Genomic DNA, 24414 nt, shown 5'->3' on the forward strand with positions numbered 1-24414 from the left:
CACATTTGATATATATATATATATTGTCAAATCCTTTTGTTAACCAACTCCTCCCTCTTTCTGTATTCTCTTTTCAGCTCTACAGCCCATACTGAGCTCTCTGTTGAACTAACCCCACCCTATTTTGCATCCACACTACACTTTGGCCTATAATTGCTGGCAGCCTTCAGCAGCACACATTCTACTCTCTGGAATTCCCTACAAAAACATCTCTTCACAGCGTCTCTTTTCTCTGTCAAGTCCTCTTTAACACCCGCTTCTTGGAACAAGCTTCTGATCACTCATAATAATCTTTTATTGGCATGGTGGCCATTTTCTGCTGTGTCCCTGTACCTGACACATGCTTAATTTGAAAGGACCATAAAATGTAAGTTATCATTATTGAGAGATAATTAAGATGGCTGGTGTGGCAATTAAAATGCAATGTTAGTACATTAGTGTATCTTCTGAGAATCTCCATGATTTAATTTATTTTGAAAATAAAGCTGTAGATAGAATGTGCAGCACTATACTTTAACGACAGGCATACTTTATCCTCTAATTGGCAGCCATAATAGTGAATAAATGAACAATTTGGAGAGCTTCAGAAATGCTTGTTTTATCTCTTTTTTAATGTGTAGCTTGGTAGCAGGATAATACTCCTACGTATTTAACAATATAGCTGAGTAATGGGCCAACCTGGCTGCACTTATGGGCAGAATTTTGCCTTAGGTTGGCGAGCAGTCCCTGCCGCCATTTTAAGTTGGCGGGCCAATTAAGGCCCGCCCAGCGGTCTGCCCGACGGGAAGTGCTATGCGCTTCCTGAGCGGGGTGGGGGAGGGATTCCCCAACTGTCAAAGTGCGCTCTTTCGTGCATGCACACGAAAGAGCGCACTGCTCCCTGAGACTAAGTGCTGTCTCAGGGAGAGCACTGAAAGGTTTACAAACTTAAAAAATAGAAAAATAAAAAAATTATTAACATGTCCCCCCTCATGTGACAACGTCACATGAGATGAGACATGTTAATAAATATGACATAAAATTTATTAAACATTTTTAAAGCGGACATGAAACTTCATCCTGCCAGTGGATGAAGTTTTATGTTTTTTTATTGCTTGCTGGGGTTCTTGGTCTGCCCGCCAGCCTTAAGATTGGACGGGCAGGCCCTTTAACTACCTTAATTATCCTGCCAGTTGGCCATTGACAGGTCAGCGGGCGGACAGCTGATTTTGCTGTCCGCCCGCTTTCCTCAATATTTAAATGGATCGGGATGATGTTGGGGGTTCTTCCCAACATCATCCCGCTCGCCAGGACCTCAGAAGTGTTATATTTTTAAAATATAGCTGCATTATCCCCATGCTGTTACAATTCTTTTCTTGTTGATGATGTTTTTCAGGCTGCTGCTGCCGCAAGAAATATAAACATCCCATTGGCCAACATGTAAAATTACTGCCATAGTCATTCTCATCAATCAGGCCAATAGTACCATATTTTGTCTTAGGCCACAGTTTCAACTACATCTTGTAATGTGTTTTAAAATAAAATCAAGTGACTTTCTCTAGAAAATGCAAGGATAATCATTTCAATTGTTATTTCAGTTAAAAAATTCCTTAGCTTATTTTAAAAATAAACTCCTGTCAGGTACATTGATGGGATAGCTGAGAGTAAGCTTTAAGGTAATTTTTTATATTTGGGCCCTTGGCATGATAATTTGCCTCTCCGTATTTGGGATGAATGCACATAATGTTGGAAAATCATGCGGGTGGAAACCCAAATTTCTGAAATGAGCTCATGGGAATCTGTAAATTTTTCCCCTTTTATTCTACAGCTAAACTTGACCACAAAGTACTTAACAATAGCACTTGATGCAAAGCATGATTGTTCCCTCACCCAACATTAACCTCCTTTGCCTTGATCATCTAAAAAATAACGTGCATATATATATGTAGATTGCAAGATCACTGCCATCACATAGGTGATGGCTGTGATCTTGCAATCTAAAAATATAAATATATTTTGCTGACCTTACTATTTGTATTTAAATTATTTTTCTTATACTGCAGATGTCGCAAGCTTCCTCGTGCTTTGAAAGAATGGCAAGCGTTCTTGGACCTGAAGCAAACCATTGATGATTTCAGTGAGTGCTGCCCACTCCTGGAGCACATGTCAAACAAAGCTATGATGTTACGGCATTGGAAGCGAATTGCAGAAACCACGGGGCACAACTTTGATGTGGAAAGTGAAACTTTCAAGCTGAGAAACATAATGGAAGCCTCAATACTGAAATACAAAGAGGAAATTGAGGCATGTGTTGTATGTTTAAAATATGGAATGATTTTGTAGGATGCACAGTCTTAAGAGAATGATATGAATATCTAATTTTGTTGTTGAATACCATAATATGTTGTCTGGCACAACAGTAAACATTACTGGCATTTCATCCAAATTTACACACTTTTGAGACCTTTTGTTGGAGATGTCTTTAAGAAATTAACATACACAGCTTCCTATCATTATACTTTACAGTTTTTGAAATAGGGCATGTTGGAAGCCCACCTTATGTCCATTAATTTTCCGAATTATCTTTATAGGAACTTCTTTTCATGAACCAATCAGGTTTTTACAAATTATAGAATCAACCTGCAGGAAACTTCATTGACAACCTAAAGTTAATTAAACAGGAAAAATATAAATATTTACATATTCACTTGTTTTTAAAAAACGATCAACTATCTGACACCATTTAGTCAAAGTCTAGAAGCAGCATATTCTGAATTTTGAATTGCGTTCTGATCCACAATGCCTAAACATTAAATTTTCCATAATGCACTCCTAACCCTCTTGTGGTCATGAGTTTGACCAATGTCCAGCTAAAAGGTTTTATTGTCACAAAAATACCTGATCCATAAAATATGATGATTAAGAATCAAATAAGATGTTTCTGATTTATCATACTACCATATTTTGAAATAACAATTTCACTGCTGCTTTTTTTGCAAAAGTCTATTTTTTAAAAGAAAGTTAATGTGCAGGTGGGAAGGTGACTTGTGCATCAGTACTTCATTGCTCAATGTTATTGCTGGTAAATGGGGATAAGGAAAATTTAGGCTTGACTTTTCCGCTGCAGAATTGCCAATTATCCGCTGTGTTGCTGTTGGCTTGTGGAAGCCAGGCTTCCCACTTCAGGGAGATATTTGGAAGGACATTTCCCAGATGCTGTTGTCTGCACACTAATCCTGGTTTACAGTAGCATAAGCCCTGGGATTATGTTATTTCTTCATTAGCCGCAGGTGGTTTGTGGTCTGGATAGACCAGAGTGCTAACCTGAAAATATATTCGATAACCATAAAAATTTGAGCAATTTCTAACCTGCAGTACAATACCTACAAGCATCAACTATATATAAAGCCCATATCTACTTAATTGTCATTCTTTTTAAATGTATGTTTTTTAAATTGAAAATATAAGCTGAAAACATAATTATGTTTATACATTTTATTATAATACTTGAATAATATTTGATTTCATGATGGTTGTTTCAAACATTTGCATATTGTTTGTATTTAAGATTCTTCACCTACAAGCCAGATCCTTCAGTTAAAACATCATGACAGGAGTTGTCTGTTTTGTTTGTTCATTTCAGGATATTTGCATTAGTGCAGTGAAAGAAAAAGACATTGAGCAGAAATTGAAGCAGGTTATAGCAGAGTGGGATAGCAAAACATTCACTTTTGCCAGTTTCAAAACACGTGGTGAACTTCTACTGAGAGGGGACAGTACATCAGAAATCATTACCAGTATGGAGGACAGTTTGATGGTCTTGGGCTCACTGATGAGTAACAGGTTTGCAGTGCACGGATATCCTCTTCATAATTTTGTCTCAAATGAGTTGGCTGTCCATTATAAAAACAGATTTTCATGGCTTGATTTAGATGTTTTTTCAAACCGTTACATAATGGCCAGGATCTTCCAAAGAGCGGCACTCATTGTCCAATTGCCACTCCACTTGAACTTTACCCCGCTTCGACGCTTCTCCACATTTCTTGCAGGGTCTTCCGAGCCCAGCTTTCCCAGAGATGCGGAGCACAGCGTTCCTCCGAGAGCTCCTTTGCAGCGCTATAGAGTTGGGGTGGAGGACAGGACAGCCCCCTTTATATGGCACTAGCTCCTGTCTGGTGAGAATGTTATTGAATGGGTGAGTGGTTGAAAACTGGATGACTGTACAGAACCTATGGATTTATTTGGAAGCTGTTTTTGTAGGTGGAGACATTGCTAAGCAGCTCCCAAAGGTATGGATGAAGTTTTGCTTTAATAAAATCGGTAGGGTGGCAGGTTGGTCAGGTGGCAGATGGTGAAGTGGCAGGTGAGTGATTGGGTAGGTGGGTCGGGGAGTAGTCAGGCTGGTCAGAAGGAGTAGCTGGTTGATGGGGAGCAGCAGGTTTGGTTGGGGGTGGGGGGTAGTCAGGTGGTCGGGCTGGTAGCATAGGTGGGAAGGGTTGGGTCGAGGGGTGGGGCCAGGGAGTAGTTGGGTGGTTGGGAGGGTTAGTCAGGTCGGATTGGGGGGGTGTTGGGGGGGTAGTTGGGGTTGAGGGGGAAGTCGGAGGGTCAGTGTGAGTGATTGGGGTGTCAGTTCTGGAGTTACGCACGTGTTAGACTAGTTTTAATCTGTCTAGCATTTCCTGGGTAACTATCCAGGCAAGTACATCAGAACTGTCTGAAGTCGCCAGCTCTAACTCAGAATCGGAGACATTCGCAGAGAGTTCTGGGGAGCAAGGGAATTGCCCATCGGAAGTTGAAATTTCCCTGCCAGTTCCCACTATGTCAATGCTTCCGGGTTTCCACAGGGTCCTGGTGCGCATCTTGGGTCATGTGTCTGGTCTCCAATGGTCTGGAGACTGGAAGATTTGCGCCATTGTATGTTAATCCTTCTCATTTAATATGCATATTTTGAAAGATTGTTGATAAAATGGATGTTGTAGGATTGGGGCAATTGTACAAATGTAGTTCCTTTTGATGCATTCCTTTTGATTGTGTTGTGCTTTGTTTTATGTCAGGTATAATACCCCTTTCAAGACACAGATTCAGAAATGGGTCCATAATCTATCTAACACGACTGATATTATTGAAAACTGGATGACTGTACAGAACCTATGGATTTATTTGGAAGCTGTTTTTGTAGGTGGAGACATTGCTAAGCAGCTCCCAAAGGTATGGATGAAGTTTTGCTTTAATAAAATCGATCAGGTTCCCTATTGGAACAAGATCCCAGGCTTTCTCTTGTCAGAATGAAATTTCACTTTCTTTGGAAGCTGGGTGTCAAAGAACATTGGCTGGTTTATTTGTGATGATGAGAATATTATGTAGGGATGTGGAAATGGCAGAATTACTAAACCTTTATTTTGAAATTGATTTTTTCACTGTCTTTGACTACAGGAAGCCAAACGTTTTTCAAACATTGACAAATCTTGGGTGAAGATCATGACTCGGGCACATGAGACTCCGAATGTAGTGCACTGCTGTGTGGATGATGAAACCATGGGGCAGCTTTTACCACATTTACTAGAACAGTTGGAAATCTGTCAGAAGTCTTTGACTGGGTAAGACTTCAACCCAAAGAGCTGCTGTTAGCTGCACTGGCGTAGGCAGATCTGTTTCAGTCAAACTGATTGGGGTCAGATTTTGAATTTTGAAATCCGACTCAGTTCTTTAAAATGTGCTTAGTTTAGTTAATTTTTTGTTTGGAACCTTGTGAATGTAGCTTAATTTTTGAGTCCATAGTTTAGTTTTTGCAATGTTATCTGTAAAATGAGTTTCTTTAAATTTAAAATGTTAAGCAATAGAAATACATTGTACTGCAAAACATTTCTATTAGTTTTCTCTAGTTGAACTAAAGCCTCATAACTATTAATTTTAATCCTCATATTGTGAGAAGCAGAAGTTAAATGTTATGGTTAGCCTTGTCTTCCTGTCCTTATCTTGCATGCTCAACTCCCTATTGAACATTGATTTATTATCTCCATAACTTAAAATTCTTCTTTTGTATTTTTGAAATCTTGAAATATCCTACTGCTAGACTATGAATTTCATTTGAAAAGAGATGTGCTGTGTGTAGTCATGAACATCCAGCTTGTGACAACTAATGTTGGTGCAGAATTCCTCTGGGTGACAGCGTGAAGCAATGCTATAGTCTCAGACACCTGTTATGCAACCTGCAAGAAAGTCAGTTTCATTGCATTGAATATCAGGTGGAATGTACAATAGGCAACCAATGTGATACCATCCATTTGAGCTACTGTCAAAGATGAATTTCTGCTCCATTCCCACTTGATCTGATTTTAATAAAACTGTCAAATTTTAATGAGGTTGGGCACATTTGTAAATTGTCTGTAATTTTACATTGGAATAGCTATTATAACTTTGTTTAAGCTTTTAACCAAATCACAACTCGCACAATGTAGTCAATGGGATCCCTGCAGAAATCCAAATACTGCAAAGTTTGGGACACCTGCAGTGATGCTTGGAGAGTCCGTCTTGTATGGTTGAATGCCATTTGACCTTCTACGAGGTTGGATGTGAATCCTCATTGTTTTCACTTTGTTTATCTTGTTGTATTACAGGTACCTCGAAAAGAAACGGCTATCATTTCCCCGGTTCTTTTTTGTATCTGACCCAGCACTTCTCGAAATTCTTGGCCAGGCTTCAGATTCTCACACTATTCAGGCACACCTGTTGAATGTTTTTGATAACCTCAAAACTGCCCACTTCCATGATCGGGTAAGGTAAAGAACAAGGGAGTTAATTAATTCATGCTTTTTATCTTCAATGTTTAATAAGTTGAGTTTAATTCCCCATTTTATTTGAATTAGGACAATAGAAGGCAGATTTTTCTTTTATTTTGCTTCAGCACAAATGATCACCTGGGCAGTGCATAAAGGAAAATCGAGCAAGGGGGACAACTGGTGTTTAATGGAACCTGCTAAATTTCTGTCCATTCATTCAAATGAACTGAAAATTGAGCCGCCTGAAGCAAACATGTGCAGCCAGTGTCTCCGAAAATTGAACCCTATATCACTACTGAAAAATGGGAAATCTGCTCCAGGGCAGGAGCAAAACTCCAGTGATCAACACAAATTGAAATTAATAATTGAATTCATTAGATTACAGAGCTGCTGAGAACAATTATTTTGATTGGAAGTTATGTTGCAATCCCCATAGACACCAATAACTTCTAAAAGGATATTTGAATTCCAGTGACTGACGGAAAAGATCACACAAGATTTCAAGTTTTAAGACTTTTACTATAATAAACAAACTTAAAGCAACATTGTAAAGAACTTATAGTTTAAACTACAGAAAAGATCCCAAATGTGACTTCTAACATGACCAACAATCCCACACCACAGTTACACTTTACTATGTCCCTCAAATGGACACTTTATCCTCCCAGGACCAGTCCAAAGTTATTCTCTGCTCCCAATGGCCTGCTACCTTTTACCTATATGAGCTGGGTAACTTCTAATCCCTGAACTGACTTTCGCTGTGAGGGTTACCCTGGAAATTCCTGCCTCTAGCCAAAGCTAGGTAAATCTTCCAGCCTTGTTTAAATCCTAACGAACTTGGTCTTTTCAATCTGAGCATGAGATCCCATTTGCCTTCTGCATGGTGAACAATAAAGACAGCATTTTTTCTGCTTCAGGTGCAGGACTGGCTGCCACCATCTCTCTTCTGTCTTTCTCTCTCAGATTCTTGCAGACTTCCCTATCACTGAGTTTCAGGGATATCTTAGAAAATCCTGCAAGCCAATACTACAATGGCTTGCTATGGACTCTTCCCCCCATCAAAGTCCAGCTCCATGGCAATGTAAATTGCATGGGCCTTGTATAGAGGTAGAAATGCTAATTTTCTATTCTTTAGACTCTCCAACTTTATTCTATCTTAGATTTAAATAGACAATTTAAAGTATGACCATTTAGAAAAGCTAACAATCATAACACCTCCCTGTGAGATTTGGAGTCTAAGGGCCGGACTTTCGCTCCCAATATGGGTAGCTTGAGTCAGGAAATTTTCAGGGTCAATGCACTGCCTCAGGAAAAAGTGCCCCAAATGTACCCCAATATTTGCTCTGGGGTTAGGGGGATGTGGGTGCGGGATGGTGTTGGGCTCGCTGTCCCCAGACGTAGATCTGAATTGTATTGTTAAATATTGGGCCCACGAGCCCTCACCCCTCATACCCCATCATCCAATTACCATGCCCTATCCCTGTCAACTCATGTCCAACACCAACTGCCCCCCCATTGTAACTACTAGAACTGATTTTTTCAATTCTTGCTGACCCAGGCATTACAGAGTCACTATATGTACATTAACAGGTATATGACCGTATTTTGGCTATATCTTCACGTGAGGGCGAAGTCATTGAATTGGATAAGCCTGTCATGGCAGAAGGAAATGTAGAAGTCTGGCTAAATGCTTTACTTGTGGAATCTCAGAAATCACTCCATCTGATCATTCGTTCTGCATCTATGAGTATTCAGGACAGCACCTTCCAACTTGTTGAGTTTCTTAACTATTATCCGGCACAGGTATGTCTCTGATTGAAAGATTACAATATGCTCTTGATTTATTTGCAGAAACCTCAATAATATTTTATGCCAAGCTCATTTCATTGTGAAGAAGACGATTTTGTTGGAATTTCGCCTTCTTTCAATCTCTGTAAAATTACCCTTCGAAAAATAACAATTAGATTTTATTTTGTGAGGATCCAGTGTGTTTCAGTTTACCTGTTGTTTGTTTTCTTTCACAATCCTTCTCTTAAGATACAGCTAGAAATATTTTAAGATAAATTCTTAATATACAGTTGCTTCACAAACTTGTTTAATTTAAGGTGCTGGGTGTGCTGGAAATTGGATCATTTCTATGGCCAGAATTTTTCCCTCATTGGGCGGGGGTGGTCGGGAAGCTGAATGCTGCCCGTGATCGGCTCTGCTCCATGATTTCCTGTGGGCGGGCCAATTAAGGCCCGACCTGCATGGATCGCGAGCGACAGCGCTCAGCGCTACTTGTGTGGGGGTGGGGCGGGGGGGGGGTGGGGGGGGAGGTGGGTGGTGGTGCGGAGGGAGAACCGAGCCTGGTATGCAGTTCGCGCATGTGCACGAAAGAGCCACGGAGCTGCCTCAGGGAGATTGAAGCGCTTTTTAAAAAAATTAAGGGCAATAAAAATTTAATAAAACATGTCCCCTCATGTGACTGTCACATGAAATGGGACATGTTTTTAATCTCAAAATAAAGTTTTTATTTAATGTGTGTTAGCTTTAGGAAACCTCATCCTGCTTATGGATGAAGTTTCCTAGAAAATGTAAAGGCCGCTTGGCCTTTTTGCCTGCCCACCAACCGTTAGGTTGGACAGGCATCGTAAATTTCAAGTTAATTACCTTGTTAATGGCCTTAATAGGCCTTTCAATTATCAGCGGGCATGCAACCGACTTTGGCACGCGCCCGCCGAATGAAATATCACGCGAGTGCGCGATGCGACCCGACGTCATTGCGCGTCATATTACGCTCGGGCGTGTCGGGCACGCACTCGCACGTCGAATGTAAAATCCTGGACTATATCGCATCCCATGACAGAATCAATCTTTTATGCACTAAAGGGGGATTTCACTCAAAATAAAAATGAGAGCATAATGGGTCAGACTTATTTATTTAAATGAAAAATATCAGAAGTAAACTTGCTGAAACGTGGCATTTTTTCACTTGATTACAGAATTTTTATATCCAACCCTCAATGTTCAACATGAAACAGATTTTTCTTTAAAACATACTCAATTTCAGATTGTTTCAAACTTCATTTTTCCTTTTAAAAGGTCGGATTGCTTGGAATTCAAATGATCTGGACAAGGGATTCAGAGGAAGCATTAACGAATGCCAAGTATGACCGAAAAGTGATGCAAAAGACCAATCAATTGTTCTTAGACTTGCTCAATACCCTAATCGGCATGACAACAAAAGACTTGAGTGCAATGGACCGTGTGAAATATGAGACTCTTATCACTATCCATGTGCACCAGCGAGATATCTTTGACGACCTGGTAAGAATTAAAGATGAATAGCTTGTCTCTTTATTAAAGCAGAATAAAGGTATTATTTGACTAATGGAAAGTTTTGATAAAAAGGTTTGAAACCTCACATGTTGTTTGGTGAGACATTGACCGTGATAGTGTAATAAAGTATAATGATAATAAAGATACCCAGTCTAATTATTTTTTATTATACTGTTTTAGAAAAAGCAAAATTTAATGTGGACAGGTGTCTTTATTTGTTGAACAAAAAGACTGGACATAGCTTTAAAAACTTTTGAAGGAGAAAATTTGGAGAAAGTTAATACTTAAAACTCTTAGGCACAACTTCTAATCTATAAAGACAATATTTGATGGAATGCAAAATATTTTTGCCTCTGTATATTTTTACCATTACTATACATGTTTTGTTTATCATTAGGATTATTCAATGATTCCAATATATAGTTTTTCACCACTATGATAAATTTGGTTAAAGACTGCATAAGACTTTTTGAAAGAATGTTATTTTCAGTGCAAGTACATCCTAATCTCCTACAGGCCAGGCTTGTTGTCCCTGTGGGGAGGACTACACAACAGGTCATTCAATCCCTCAAACCTGTTCTGCTGTTCAGTCAAATCATAGGAGATCTGCACCCCAACTCCATTTGACCTGCCCTTCACCCATGCCCAACGCAACCTTACTTAGCAAAAATCTATTGATCTCAATCTTGAGAATCTTAATTGAGCCAGCGTGCACAACTTGTTAGGTGAGTGATTTTGGCTACCTGTATGAAAAAATATTGGGAAGACCAAAAGCATTACTTTCCATCCCCAACATATATTCTGTTCCCAAGCCACTGACTCCATCCCTCTCTGAGGCTAAAACAGACTGCTTGCAACCCTTGTGCCATATTGGTGCCTCTGCTCATCTGCTGCTGAAACCCCCATCCATGCCTTTGTTACCTCTAGGCTTGACATTCCAACACGCTCTTGGCCAGCTTCCCACGTTCTACCCTCTGTAAACCTAAGGATATCCAAAACCATGCTGCCAGTGTCCTAACTCGCACCTGTTCATCCATCACCATGGTACTTGCTGAACTACATTGGCACCAGGTTTAGCCATGCCTCAGTTTTAAAATCCTCATTCTTGTTTTCAAACCCCTCCAAGTCTTTCCTCTCCCCATATCTGTAATTTATTCCAGCCCTACAACCCACTGAGATATCTGTGTTCTTTCAATTCTGGATTCTTGAGCATCTCCAATTTTAATCGCTGCACCATTGACAGCTGTGCCTTCAGCTGCCAAAGCCCTAAATATTGACATTCCCTCCCTGAACTTTTCTTCCTTTAAGATGCTCATTAAGACCTAATTCTAATATACCCTTACATGGCTTGGTGTCATATTTAGTTTAATAACGCTGCTGTGAAGCACAGTGTTTACTATGTTAAAGGTGCTTTATAAATACAAGTTGTTGTTGCGTTTCCTGATCATTCATGTTAAACTAGATGTACAGAGCCATCATTTCCTCTTTTCAATTTAAGATGAATAACTATGAGGTCAGTATGAGATAATTGTGGTCTGTAAACAATGTGAAAACTTTGTTTTGCAGTGTCGCTTGCACATTAAAAGTCGTACAGATTTTGAATGGCTGAAACAATGCAGATTTTACTTCAATGAGGACTTAGATAGGATGCTAATCAACATTACAGATGTTCGATTCACGTATCAGAATGAGTTCCTGGGTTGCACAGACAGATTGGTCATAACACCCCTTACCGACAGGTGAGGAGACTGAAGAGCTGAGCGCGCGTGTGTTTTTTTAAAAATTTATTATTTATTCACATAAAGATATGCATAGTTTCTGTCATTTCTCCATATGTTCCCCTAACTTCTGCTGCATTTCCAGCAGGCTCCATGTGGCCGCGACCAGAGGCCCGTCAGCAGCGTAGGCCTGATTCCCAGCAGTCCTCTGTGTGCCTGGGACCTTGGCTGTCACAGCCGTGCTCAGCTGCTTGGGCATGCCTGTGCTGCGCTCACCAGAATATGGTCCTGATTACAAATTCTACCCCTCCGCCACCTGGGTGGGTGTAGCTGAACTGGTGGAGGGTGCAGGAGTGGCAGATGATGGTTCATCCTCTGGGTCAATGGTGTCATCGTGCCCAGAGGTGGAGTTTTCGGTCTCCAGTGGCTGTGGCCTGGTTCTGGATTGTGGACACCTGTAAAGGAGAACAAAATGAAACATATTAAATTTACACACAGATCTATGAGTGCAGCGCAATTCTTCGTGTGGTCCCAAGTGCTCATTATGGCAGCAATAGGTTGGATGCGCTCTCACTCTGCTGCCTTGCCACTCCAGCCCCTGTATCAGCAATAGATCAGCCTCCCTCTTCCTTGAGCAATCTGGAGGGCTTCTTCCTCAGCAGGGGTGAGTACTCAAGATCAGGCACCACTCCACCTGCCTTTGCCCTTTCCTTTTGACCATGGGTCTGCAAGTCCTGCAGGAGAAAGTAGAGATTTAGTTACTTGATAAATGCTAATTGACTCCATTGTCTGCACAGATCCCCATCATACATACTGGCCTGGTGATGTGTTAGTTTGTATCCAATCACTCAAGCAAACTGTCACAACTTTGGCCTCAAGTGCCATGCAGTCCTAAGGCTGATCATGCATTCACTTGCCTATCCTAGCTGCACGCTTGCACAAATACATGCCCACAAGGGACAATCCCATGCCACTGTGCCACTTTAATTTTTTTTAAAAATTCATTTATGGGATGTGGGCATCGCTGGCTAGGCCAGCATTTATCGCCCATCCCTAATTGCCCTTGAGAAGGTGATGGTGAGCTGCCTTCTTGAACTGCTGCAGTCCCTGTGGTGTAGGTACATCCACAGTGCTGTTAGGGAGGGAGTTCCAGGATTTTGACCCAACGACAGTGAAGGAACGGCAATATATTTCCAAGTCAGGATGGTGAGTGACTTGGAGGGGAACTTGCAGGTGGTGGTGTTCCCATGTATCTGCTCCCCTTGTCCTTCTAGATGATAGTGGTCGTGGGTTTGGAAGGTGCTGCCTAAGGAACCTTGGGGAGTTTCTGCAGCGCATTTTGTAGATGGTATACACTGCTGCCACTGTTCGTCGGTGTTGGAGGGAGTGAATGTTTGTGGAAAGGGTGCCAATCAAGTGGTCTTCTTTGTCCTGGATGATGTTAAGCTTTTTGAGTGTTGTTGGAGCTGCACTCTTCCAGGCAAATAGAGAGTATTCCACACTCCTGACATGTGTCTTGTAGATGGTGGACAGACTTTGGGGAGTCAGGAGGTGAGTTACTTGGTGCAGGATTCCTAGCCTCTGACCTGCTCTTGTAGCCACAGTATTTAAGTTGGTAGCCGAATCCAGTTTCTGGTCAACAGTAACCTCTAGGATGTTGATAGTAGGGGATTCAGCGATGATAATGCCGTTAAATGTCAATGGGTAACTTTCTTTCTTGTTGGAGATGGTCATGCCTGGCACTTGTGTGGCATGAATGTTACTTGTCACTTGTCAACCCAAGCCTGCATATTGTCCGGGTCTTGCTGCATTTGGACAGGGACTGCTTCAGTATCTGAGGAGTCGCGAATAATGCTGAACATTGTGCAATCATCAGTGAACATCCCCTCATCTGACCTTATGATGGAAGGAAGGTCATTGATGAAGCAGGCAGGCAGATTGAAGGAGGTCATTGATCCTTTTCCTGTACTGCAACCATGATCTTGGGAAGGCCTTGTCATCATTTTCAATTTTAAACCTTAACCCGATGACATGATCAGAGAACTTCTCACAGGCCCATGTTGCTGCTAATGCTTCTTTCTCAATAGTTGAGAAATATCTTTTCTCTGTGTCCATGAGAGACCTTGAGGCATAATAAACTGGTCATCTTTGTCCATCTTTTTGAACTTTAAACAGCACTGCATCCAAGCCTGTAGATGATGCGTCTGCTGCTACAATTGTTGCAGTTCTGGGTCATAGTGCGCTAGAATTTGTGGTGAAATTAGCAGATTCTTGGTCTTGTCAAAAGTATTTTTGCTGGTCCATGTTCCAACGCCACTGTTGACCTTGTCTCAACAGCTGGTTCATTAATTTCTGCCAAGTTTGGTAGGAACATGTCCTCTTGATTTGACCATCCCAAGGAATCTGTAATTCGTGATGTTTTTAGGCTGTGGGAACTCTCTAATCACCTTGGTGTTCTGTGGGTCGAAAGTAATTTCCAAAGCTTGCACAATGCTGCTTAAAAATTTTATCATATGCTTTGTAAATTCACATTTGTCGTTTATTGTTGAACCTGCTTCTTGTAGAACTTTGAGGATTGCTCTCACTCGACAGTTATGCTCTTCCCTTGATGAATTGTGTACGAGAATGTCACCCATATGGCATATTACTGTGTCCATGCCTTCCAGGGGATGAGACATCATTCTTTGGGATATCTGGGGTGCAAAAGTAATTTTGAATGTTAATCTGCTAAGACAATAATGACTAATTGGGGTGATAAAAGTAGTTAGCAATCTGGACTCTTTGTCCAGAGGCAGCTACCAAAAGCCATAGTTAGCATCTAATTTTGTGAAGAGGATGCTTTTGCTAATTTAGAGAGACTTTCATCCACAAATGCCATTGGGTGGATCTTGCGCTCTACTGACATGTTTAATTTAGTCAAGTCCACACAGAATCTAATTGAACCTTTAGGCTATGGTACTGTGACCATTCCAGAACACCACTTTGCCAGTGTGGTTACTGGAGAGAGAACTCTTTGTTCTAACATGTGTTCAGTCTCGCTCTTGATTTTATCGAAGGGTGGGTGAGGGACCCTCCTCGCCGTGGAGAGACATATAGGCTTAGCATCTCCTTTTTTATCCCCCTTTTTCTATCCTTTATTCTCCAACCACCGCCCCTTCCCCCATCCTCAAAAGGGCCATCTGTTTCTTGTTCCATGTTGTTCTTTCACACAGTGCTGACCCTTTTTCTACTATTAACACATTCTGCTTTCCTACCTTTATGCCATTATCAGCACCTTCTTTATCGCTTACCACTACCATTAACACTCCATTTGTCTTTTTGTCCATGACATCTTTGTCAGTCTCCTCTTAGCCCCCGCCTAACGCTGGCCTTCTATCCTGCTTCACGTGCTCCACCCCCATTAAACAGTATAAATTTTATCACATTTCCACTTCTCTTTGGCTCTGAAGAAGGGTCATACGGACTTGAAACATTAACTCTGTTTCTCTCTCCACAGATGCTGTCAGACCTGCTGAGTTTTTCCAGCATTTTCTGTTTGTTGACATGCTTGGAGTCGGGCCTCTAGCTTATCTGCCCACTGAAGCAACGCAGAGGTCTGAAAGTGCCACCAAATGCTCCAGAGCTTTTCACTCCTTGGGCATAGATTGCAAACTAGTGAGTTTTAGTGGACTGCAGAACAATTGGATGACTGGGCATGTTGTACAATCTCCTTACTAGAACTGGCCATGGAGCAGTCACTGGTGGAGGCACTCACAGCCCATCCCAATGTCATCATTCAGGTTTGGACCAGTCTACCCCATGGTTCAAGGTAACAGCGCAGCCTTGCAGTGCAGGTTAGGAGAATGCCTGTGCCTGAGCTGAGAGCACAGCATGCAGTCCAGTGGCCAAAGCTGCCGCCAACCAGTGGGGCGGAGGTGGGTGGGGTTTCGAGCAGCCATGCAGTGCACTAAATTCTGGCCATCCAAGTGGTGACCAGCACTCTCCGGGATGCATTAAGGGGCCTTCAGACTTAACCAACAGAGGTTCTTAGAACAGTAAAGCTAAACAACAATGCAGTGAGGGCAGAGGAAAAGAGGGTGTTTCAAAACATTGTTCAGATAAGTTAGTATATTTTGTAATTAAGGAGTTTATGATGTTTCACTACAGTGTACTTAATTTTTTGGATAGAGGATTTACACCTAACATTATTGGTTATAACAGGGTTAGGTAAGAAGATGAGATGTGTTTTCCTTTTGCTAGCACTCTACTAAACACTGATAAAGATCAGACTTGTACAAATGCATAACTGATCGAAACCTTGACAGGCTTGTATAATTCATCTGTTCCATTCCCATTACCTCTAATTTTAGACTGATCCAGTTTTAACATCTCTCTCTCCCATCCTACAGGAGGAGTACATCAGGAGCATGCAGCCTGGTGACCTAGCTGTATGCCTCATGGTGTACAGAGAGCGGAGACAATGGAGAAGAGTGCGATGGAGGCGCCTGGCTACGCAAAGGCAGGAGCAGCACCCCCAGGCAGAAGAGGCAGCTAGGGCTCCCGCACTCGCTGCTGAAGAGCCACAGCGAGCTGTCGCTAGTTGGCACCTAGCTAGACCAAGGGTCTGTAGATGCTGCCTTTCATTCCTTTAGATGATCAAGAAAGCGCTATGTCACCAAAGACTGGAGTCATGGAGGACATCCACCGCCAGTGGCTGTGAAAGTGACCGCTGCACTCAATTTCTATGCCAGTGTCTCCTTTCAGGGCTGCACAGGTGACCTCTGTGGGATATCACAAGCCTCCACCCACAAAGGTCACGGTCACAGATGCCATCTTCGCAAAGGCACACAACTTTGTGCATTTTGCCTGGGACCAGGGAAGCCAGGATGCAACAGCGATTGGATTTGCCCAGATCTCGGGTTTCCCATAGATCTAGAATGCCATTTACTGCACTTACATGGCTCTCAGATCTCCGTGGCAACGTGGTCAACTGTGTCACCCGCAAGAGCTTCAGCCCGCTGAATGTTCAGCAGGTATGTGACCACAACAACCGCATCCTGCAGGTCTGCCCATGGTTCCCAGGAAGTGTCCACGACTCCTACATTCTCAGTAGGTCTCAGATCCCTGATGTCTTCCAGGGTCCACAGAGGCTGCAGGGACGGCTCCTCGGGGACAAGAGCTACCTGCAGAGGCCGTGGCTGATGACACCCGTGTGGTGACCTCAGACTGCAGCAGACAGAAGGTACAATGAGGCTCATGCTGCAACTCGCTCCTTGGTGGAGCAAACCACCGGGATGCTGAAGATGAGGTTCTGGTACTTGGACCGGTCTGGTGGAGCCCTGCAATACATTCCACAGAGGGTGCCACGCATCGTCATCATCTGCTGTGCCCTTTGCAACCTGGCGCTGCAATGGGGAGAGGAGCTGGCTGAGGAGGAGCTGGAGGTCTCCTCTAATGAGGGTGAGGAGGTCATCAAAGGCTAGGATGATGGCGATGAGGCCATCACACTGGCCAAATGAGGCAGGCGTGCTCGGCAGACCCTCATAGCAGCTAGGTTCGCAGAGGATGATGATGACATGCAGCAAGGACAATCCATGGATCCTCACAATGCACCTGTGAACATTTGACACCAGTTTGGCTGATAGCAGCATACATACCTTCTGTGATAATGCTCCTGTCATGGAGCCCATGCAGTGGAGACCCTAATGGTCGCTTGCTTGCAGGAGGATGATGACGGCATACAGTGAGGATACTCCATAGATCTTCACGTAGCCTCTGAGAATGTCTGACTCCTTTCTGGCCAAGGGCAGCTTGCTCACACTCTGATCAGTATCATATCATGGAATTGCAGCTGTAAAACTTTAAATGCACCTGACCCTTTGTCAGCCTTCAACACCTGACCCCTTCAAGAGCGCAGCGTCTCTGGTCACAGATGCTGAAGAAATGAGGGGTCAGCCCCAGCTTAAAGGCACTGAGAGCACACAGAGAGAATGATGGAACTCTGTGACGCCTGCCTACAACATTCTGGCAGCAATGACAAGCACCATCGAGGTGCAGGCATCAGTAATGTGTCCAGGGAGTGTGAGGCCGGATCATCACTTGGTCTGAAGGTTACGCACCGCGCAGGGAAGAGGCCCTGGACTGAGACACCTGCCTTTATCTTGTGCAGAAACTGAGGTTTCACATCTGAGTGATACGAACACTGCTCATCATAACAAGGAGCCATAGGCAAGGAGACATTCTTGGGAGTTTATTTACAGTAGGGAACACTATGTACAAGTGATTAACACCCGTGCCCAGGCTGTTCAACTACATCTTCTTCACCCTCCTCACCTTGCCGCTATGCCTGGTGTTCCCCTGACATCTACAGCGGAGATGGAGACAGCCTGCTGACTGTGACACCCTGTCTGTGATGACCTTGATTGGCGTCCTCTGGAGGGCCGGGACCTGGAGGGTTCAGGCTTGCCTTCAGGGTCTTGCTGGCAGTGGCACCCTCCTTGGCTTATTGAGCTGGAGCTGCTGGGGTCACAGGAAGAGGGGATTCAGATGGGCTGGACACTCCCGGAGTCACCTGGGCTGATGACCCCAGAATGTGCACTTGCTGATCCTCCTCCCCGTGGGTGCCTGAGGGCCTGTGGCTGACTCCTTGAGGAGAAAGGGAAGCTGGAATGAGATTGTGCTGCCTCGCACCTGTCTCACGTTGACACTGTTGGAGGCCAACGATGGCATCAGCGATGGAGTTCAGCCCACGCAGCAGTGCAGGACCGATGTCCTGGACCATGGTGGCTGCCATCCTACCAGTGTTGACCTTGGTGCATTGGCATGCTGGCGCTATCACTTCAGACTGAAGGTGGATGGACTCCTCCATCATGCCTTGCAATCTGAGGAGTGCAGCGGGCATCATTTCCTGACGTTCTCGGGCTTGCCTTTGCAGCTTCAGCAATTGAGTTATGACCGTATCCAGAGGTTCATCATTTGACTCGGACTCAGCAGATTTTTGGCCTCCAGCTGTCCTCCGAGTACCGGGACCTGGGACAATCCTGCCACTGACTGTTGTGGATCAGACAGTGCGATGTGCTCACCAGATGGTGACTCTGAGTGTGAAGCTGGACCATCACTTTGGTTTAAAGGTGAACGTTTGACTCCAGTCTGGCTGATGGCAGACCCTCTGTGATAAGGCTCCAGTCATGGAGATGCAGCCAACTAGAACTAGGTCCTACCGAGGTACGTGTCTTTGCGCTGATGGAGGGTATGGGTGAGTGCTGTGACGGGTCTTCAATTGGGATTTCAGCAGATTCCTGTTCTGAGGTGTCTTCAGGGCTTGAGTCGAAGACCTGGGTCGTGGGCCCCCTCGGCTGTTTCCCAGATGTGCCTGTGAAAGCAAAGGGAGATACTTAGTGAATGGCAGTGGCCTGTGAAACAGGACACATCACTCACAGCATGGTTGTCTGATGGATGTTGCACTGCTGGATCCTCACTTGGCAGAGCATCGCCGATCTCACCATCAGCACAGGAATGGTCCAGATCTTCGCCGGCCAGCTGGATGGCTCTATTTCCACAGTCTGTCAGAACCTTAATCCTCCACCAGTCTGTGACCCCTCCCTCTTGTGTGCCAGCTTGTCCTGCATGAATACAGATAGAGTGTAAGCGGGATGCCTGCCAGGCCAGATGAGAAGGATGCCTGGCATGTGTGGGTGGTGAGTGGTGCCATGGACAGGATGAGGACAATGAAGGTGTGTGTGAGAGAGTGAATGGTGATATCTCTTGAACTGGCAGTGAGTGAGATCCCCGTAAATGTGTGATGGGTTTGTGAGTGTGTGATTTGAGAGTGATGAGAAGAGTGACTTACTGTGGCAGAACAGAGGAGATCATTTATCCTGTTTCGGCATTGGGTGGATGTCCTCTTTTGCAGGGCGTTGGCACTAACCACCGCTGCCACCACCTCCCAAGCCGGCTTGGTCATTTTGCTGTCCCTTCTGCCGCTAGAGCTGGGGTAGAGGACATTACAGCGGGCCTCCATGGCACCCAAAAGGCATTCCAGGGAAACGTCATTGAATCGGGTGGGGGGGGGCCGCAGTCTCCTCGCTTTTTAGGGCAATTCTTCTGTGCGAAAGCACTTAGAGGTGTGCACGCAGACGCACTTTAAACATGGCATCTGGTGTGAGGAAGTGGAGAGGTGATGACATGACGGGCGAATGAGAGCCCGCCCACCATTGAAATGGCATGTTTCCCGATAATGCATGATTAATGAGGCAGGATTGGGACGGTACAGCGTGAAAAGCGTCATTGCGACTGGAAGGTAAACATTCTTTTTCCTGCCTGCTACCGCACTTAGTGCAAATCTGGGGTGATTCCGCTCCTTGTCTCGCTATTACATCATCTGTATTAGCCCCTAGAGCATAGCGTAAAGCACTGACTTGGTGCTTTTGTTCCTTCTTATGCAAGCTCTATGGTATCTGGAGAATCTCTTTCTCCAATTGTTCCAGTGTTGAGCCTGTTGGGAGCCTTCAGCGCGTCAGAAAGTTTCTGGGAGTGGCAATGTAGACTCCATGCTTATCCTAAGCTCTGGATCTGTTGCTGCTTCAGTAGTTTGGCTTGTAGATTATGATCTGCACTTACTGCTGTCTGGACTCTGGGTCTGTGTGTCAACTTGCATCTGCTGCACCTACGATGCTTCTTTCTTTGGTAAGTCTTCAATTTTTTTCCCAAGGACTTGCAGTCTTTCAGTCAGCTGTATTCATTTGTAGTTTTTATGGGCCTTTTATGCTCTGTCTGCTGCCACCATGTTTTGTCTTGAATTCAGGGTCAAGATGGAGTTTATTTAGGATTTGCCAGTTTCTCTATGAAAGCTACTTTGGTCTGTAATTCGTAAAAAATATTTTTGTTTATTTACACGACTTTGTACATCTACTTCCCTCCAGATCTGTTACTTAATCATATGACATTGCATCATAGTTATATCAGTAATTACATCAGCATCAGTCACTTCTGATGTTAACCCCTTACTCTACAAATTCCTTGTGCACATAGCTTCATGACTGCTTTTCATTGGAGTAAGTGATAATCCTCATCTGGGTTTTATCCAATGGTGGCGATCATTTGTCTAAGGCACAATTTTAATTGAGCTTTTAATGTGCTTTTTAGAAGACTACCCATTTCTAGTCCGTAACATCACCAAAATTCACCCATCTCAGCTCATCTGCTGATGAAACCCTCATTCATGACTTTGTTGCCTCTAGACTTAACTATTCCAATGCACTCCTGGCTGGTCTCCCACATTCTATGCTCTGTAAACTTGAGCTCATCCAAAATTCTGCTGCCTATTTCTTAACTCGTCCCTGTGTTCACTGACCTACAGTGGCTCCCAATTTAAAATGCTTTTTAAAAAAATTCTTATCTTTGTTTTCAAATCCCTCTGTAGTCTCGTCCCTCCCTTTCTCCAGCCTTTCAACCCCCTGAGATAGCCGCGCTCCTGTAATTCTGGACTCTTGAGCATCCTTGATTTTAATCACTCCACCTTTGGTTGCTGCCCCTTCAGTTGCCTAGTTCCTAAGCTCTAGAATTGTATCCCTACACCTCTCTACCCCTCTACCTCTCTTTCTTCCTTTTAGACACTCCTGAAAACCTACTTTGACCAAGCTTTTGGGTATCTGACCAAATATTTCCTTATGTGGTTTGGTGCCATGCTTTGCTTTGTAATGCTCCTGAAAAGAGCCTGGGGGTGTTTTATTTTGTTAAAGGTGCTATATAAATAGAAGTTGTCGTGCTGACAGTCCAATCAGTCTTCCCTCTTCCATACTTCATACAAAATAATTGGCACCATTGAGTATAAGCCACCAAAAATCTTGCGAATAATTTTAAGCTTCACCATTTGGCGCAGAGGATCATCTGTCCTTTGGTAGAAGCCCACAGATTATCGTTCCATTGAAGTCAATAGAATGAGGTGTTAGGATTCCCTAAAGGATGATGATCTGCCCAGGTTGCAAATGTGAAAATGATTCCCTTTGTGAGGCATCGCAAAACCTCATTTGTCAGTACGTAAATTGTAAAATAATAATCACATTGATTTAGTGCATGATCTGAGCAACGTGCTCCCTCCATGGTGTCATAGAGCAAGTTGATGCTGCTAGCAATCCCTTTATTAAGTTATATTTTCCTTTCTTTGCATTCATTAAGGAGAATTTTTTTGTGTATTCATTATATACTTGGGAAAGTTGCGTACTTCCAGTCTTAGCAGTTAGGTTCAAATACCACTCAGTCAAGTATAACACAGCCAGAAACTCCTTTTAATCTGTCCGGACAAGGTGTGCCAGCCACACTCTGAATGTGAGTTGAGATTTGTATTTAAATAGCACTTTAGCTGCCTCTCAGCAATATCGCATGCCAAACCAAGAAAAGCTTTTATACATGCTTATTGTTGTTATATAGGCAAGTGAAATATACATTTTGCACACAATAGGATTCCATAAGTAGCAATGCAATGAATGCCCTTTTAGCCCTTTTTATGGGTGGTTGAGGGAGTACAGTTGTCCAGAACACTTTCAATAGTTTCATGGAACTTTTAACATCCACTTGAACATCCATCTGGAAGATGCACCTCTATTGGTGCAACATTCCCTCAACATTCCAATAAATTATCACACAAGATCATTTACTCAAGTCCTGATGTGGGACTGGATCCCACAATTTTCTGGCTCTGAGGTGGTCAATTGGTCTGCTTCTTGCCTCTGATTCAGGAGGTTGAACATTTAGCATTCAACAAGCTGATTATTTATTTAAACAAAATATGAGCATATATTATTCTGTTTATCTCAGATGTTACATCACTCTAGCTCAGGCACTTGGAATGAACATGGGAGGAGCTCCTGCAGGACCAGCAGGGACAGGAAAGACTGAAACTACCAAAGACATGGGGAGGTGCCTTGGGAAGTACGTGGTGGTATTTAACTGCTCAGATCAAATGGACTTCAGAGGACTTGGGAGAATTTTTAAAGGTGACCAGTTTAGAGAATTGCTACAGTGTTAATACTAGCTTTGTTTAGCTTTGTCTACTTAAATTGAAGAAAACATTGGCAAATTTTACAATTTTAAATGCACCCAATTTTTCTGATAGTATGTTAAGAGAATTATTCCATATTTTTCTCTCTATTGCCTTCTTTGTCTCCCTGTGTGATACAGGCACTATGTACAGTGAAGAAGGTAGGTAAGTGATGTTTCTCTGTAAGGCCTCTGGTCATGTTTTTCTCAAATTGGCCACTAGATGGTGCACAAGCAACTAACTTCTGCTTAGATGAACATCACAAAGCTTCATCTGCCATATAAACCTTTTTACAACTCCACCTAGCCATTGTTTAGCTTTATCACTGCTGCAGTCTATATTTCTGTTCACTTTTAAGGGTTAATTTGGTTGATTTTATAATGCAGATGACTTTTTGACGGTGTAGTATTCTTTGATAGGTTAAAATGCTGTGAATCTAATTGTATTTTAGCGCAAAATACTACCGTAACCTGCAAATAGTCAAATGCATGTTCTAGCAATCTCTGCACAGTAAGTAGATGACATTCATTTTGAAATATATTATTCCTGTGTAGAAGAAAATAATTAGTGCTACACATGTTTTATGTTAGGGTAATGTTATACACTAAGGGCAGAATTTTCTGGCTGGCCTGGGGTGGGGCAGAGCGGGAGCGGGCAGGCGCGGACCTGATTGCTGCCCATGATTGGGTCTGCGCCGCCATTTTACACAGGCGGGCCAATTAAGGCCCACCCAGCGTGAATTGTGGCTCCCAAGGACAGCGGGAGTGGGCGAGCTGCGGCGGGACTGCAATGACCGGGGGGTCCAATGGCGACCCTGCAACCTGTTTAAAAAGCTGCTGCAGCCTTTCAGAGGCTGTGAATCGTGGCCAGTGGATGGGCTCCCCAGAGCGCTGCTGGTGAGCAGGCCAGGCAGGAGGGTAGGGCCGGGGGGGCACTGGGCCCCTCGTTTCTCCGATGATTGTCTTGCTGCCCTCCTCCAGGAGATGGCGGGAGGTCCTCGTACCCCGGGACAGGAGGAGGAGGCCCCCCCACATTACCAAAGGTGCCTGGGAGGAGGTGGCGGAGGTGGTGAGCTCCCGCGACATGGTGCAGCGCACCTAGATCCAGTGTCGCAAGCACTTCAACGACTTGTTGCATTCAGGAAGGGTGAATACCATGTTGGCATTGGTTACTTAACCCAACAGGTGGGCTTCCCCCCTAGCGCCACCACCTCCCCTTAAGTCTGAGTGTAGTGACTGCATTGAATCATTGATGGCATGTGTCCCTCACTGGGTGGGCCAGCAGATATTGTCCATGCTGAGGTCACCCCGAGAGGGTGGTGAAGAGATGGGTTCTGCCCCCGCAGCATATGGTACACTGAGACCCACATGACTGTTTTGGGGGAAACCTGGAGGAGCTGCACCTAGGCCCAGTGCTGGAACTCGAGGACATGTCAAAGTCAGGGTGATGACATGCTGGGAGGGGAGCTTCAAGGTGGTGTGGCAACAATCGATCTGCTGCCCTCTTGGCTCCACGTGCTTGCGCCTCCTTGCTATGGAAGGTCAGACCGTGTGGTGCCTAATGTGATGTAGGCAGCATTTAGCCATGGGGGTGGGGCACG

At 43.8% G+C, this 24414-nt stretch overlaps 1 protein-coding gene across 1 annotated transcript in view; it reads left to right on the top strand.

Moving 5' to 3' along the window:
- dnah5 (dynein, axonemal, heavy chain 5) overlaps nucleotides 1–24414 on the top strand; it is a 531647-nt gene that overhangs the window by 218998 nt on the left and 288235 nt on the right. Inside the window, exons 28-36 of the mRNA XM_078539077.1 lie at nucleotides 2043–2283; nucleotides 3623–3822; nucleotides 5034–5187; nucleotides 5413–5576; nucleotides 6597–6753; nucleotides 8349–8561; nucleotides 9843–10067; nucleotides 11646–11818; nucleotides 22592–22770. Coding sequence (XP_078395203.1) covers nucleotides 2043–2283; nucleotides 3623–3822; nucleotides 5034–5187; nucleotides 5413–5576; nucleotides 6597–6753; nucleotides 8349–8561; nucleotides 9843–10067; nucleotides 11646–11818; nucleotides 22592–22770 — 1706 coding nt within the window. The remainder of the gene's footprint in view (nucleotides 1–2042; nucleotides 2284–3622; nucleotides 3823–5033; nucleotides 5188–5412; nucleotides 5577–6596; nucleotides 6754–8348; nucleotides 8562–9842; nucleotides 10068–11645; nucleotides 11819–22591; nucleotides 22771–24414) is intronic.

The sequence above is a fragment of the Cetorhinus maximus genome, chromosome 3 (genome assembly GCF_964194155.1).
Source record: "Cetorhinus maximus chromosome 3, sCetMax3.hap1.1, whole genome shotgun sequence".
NCBI lineage: Eukaryota > Metazoa > Chordata > Chondrichthyes > Lamniformes > Cetorhinidae > Cetorhinus > Cetorhinus maximus.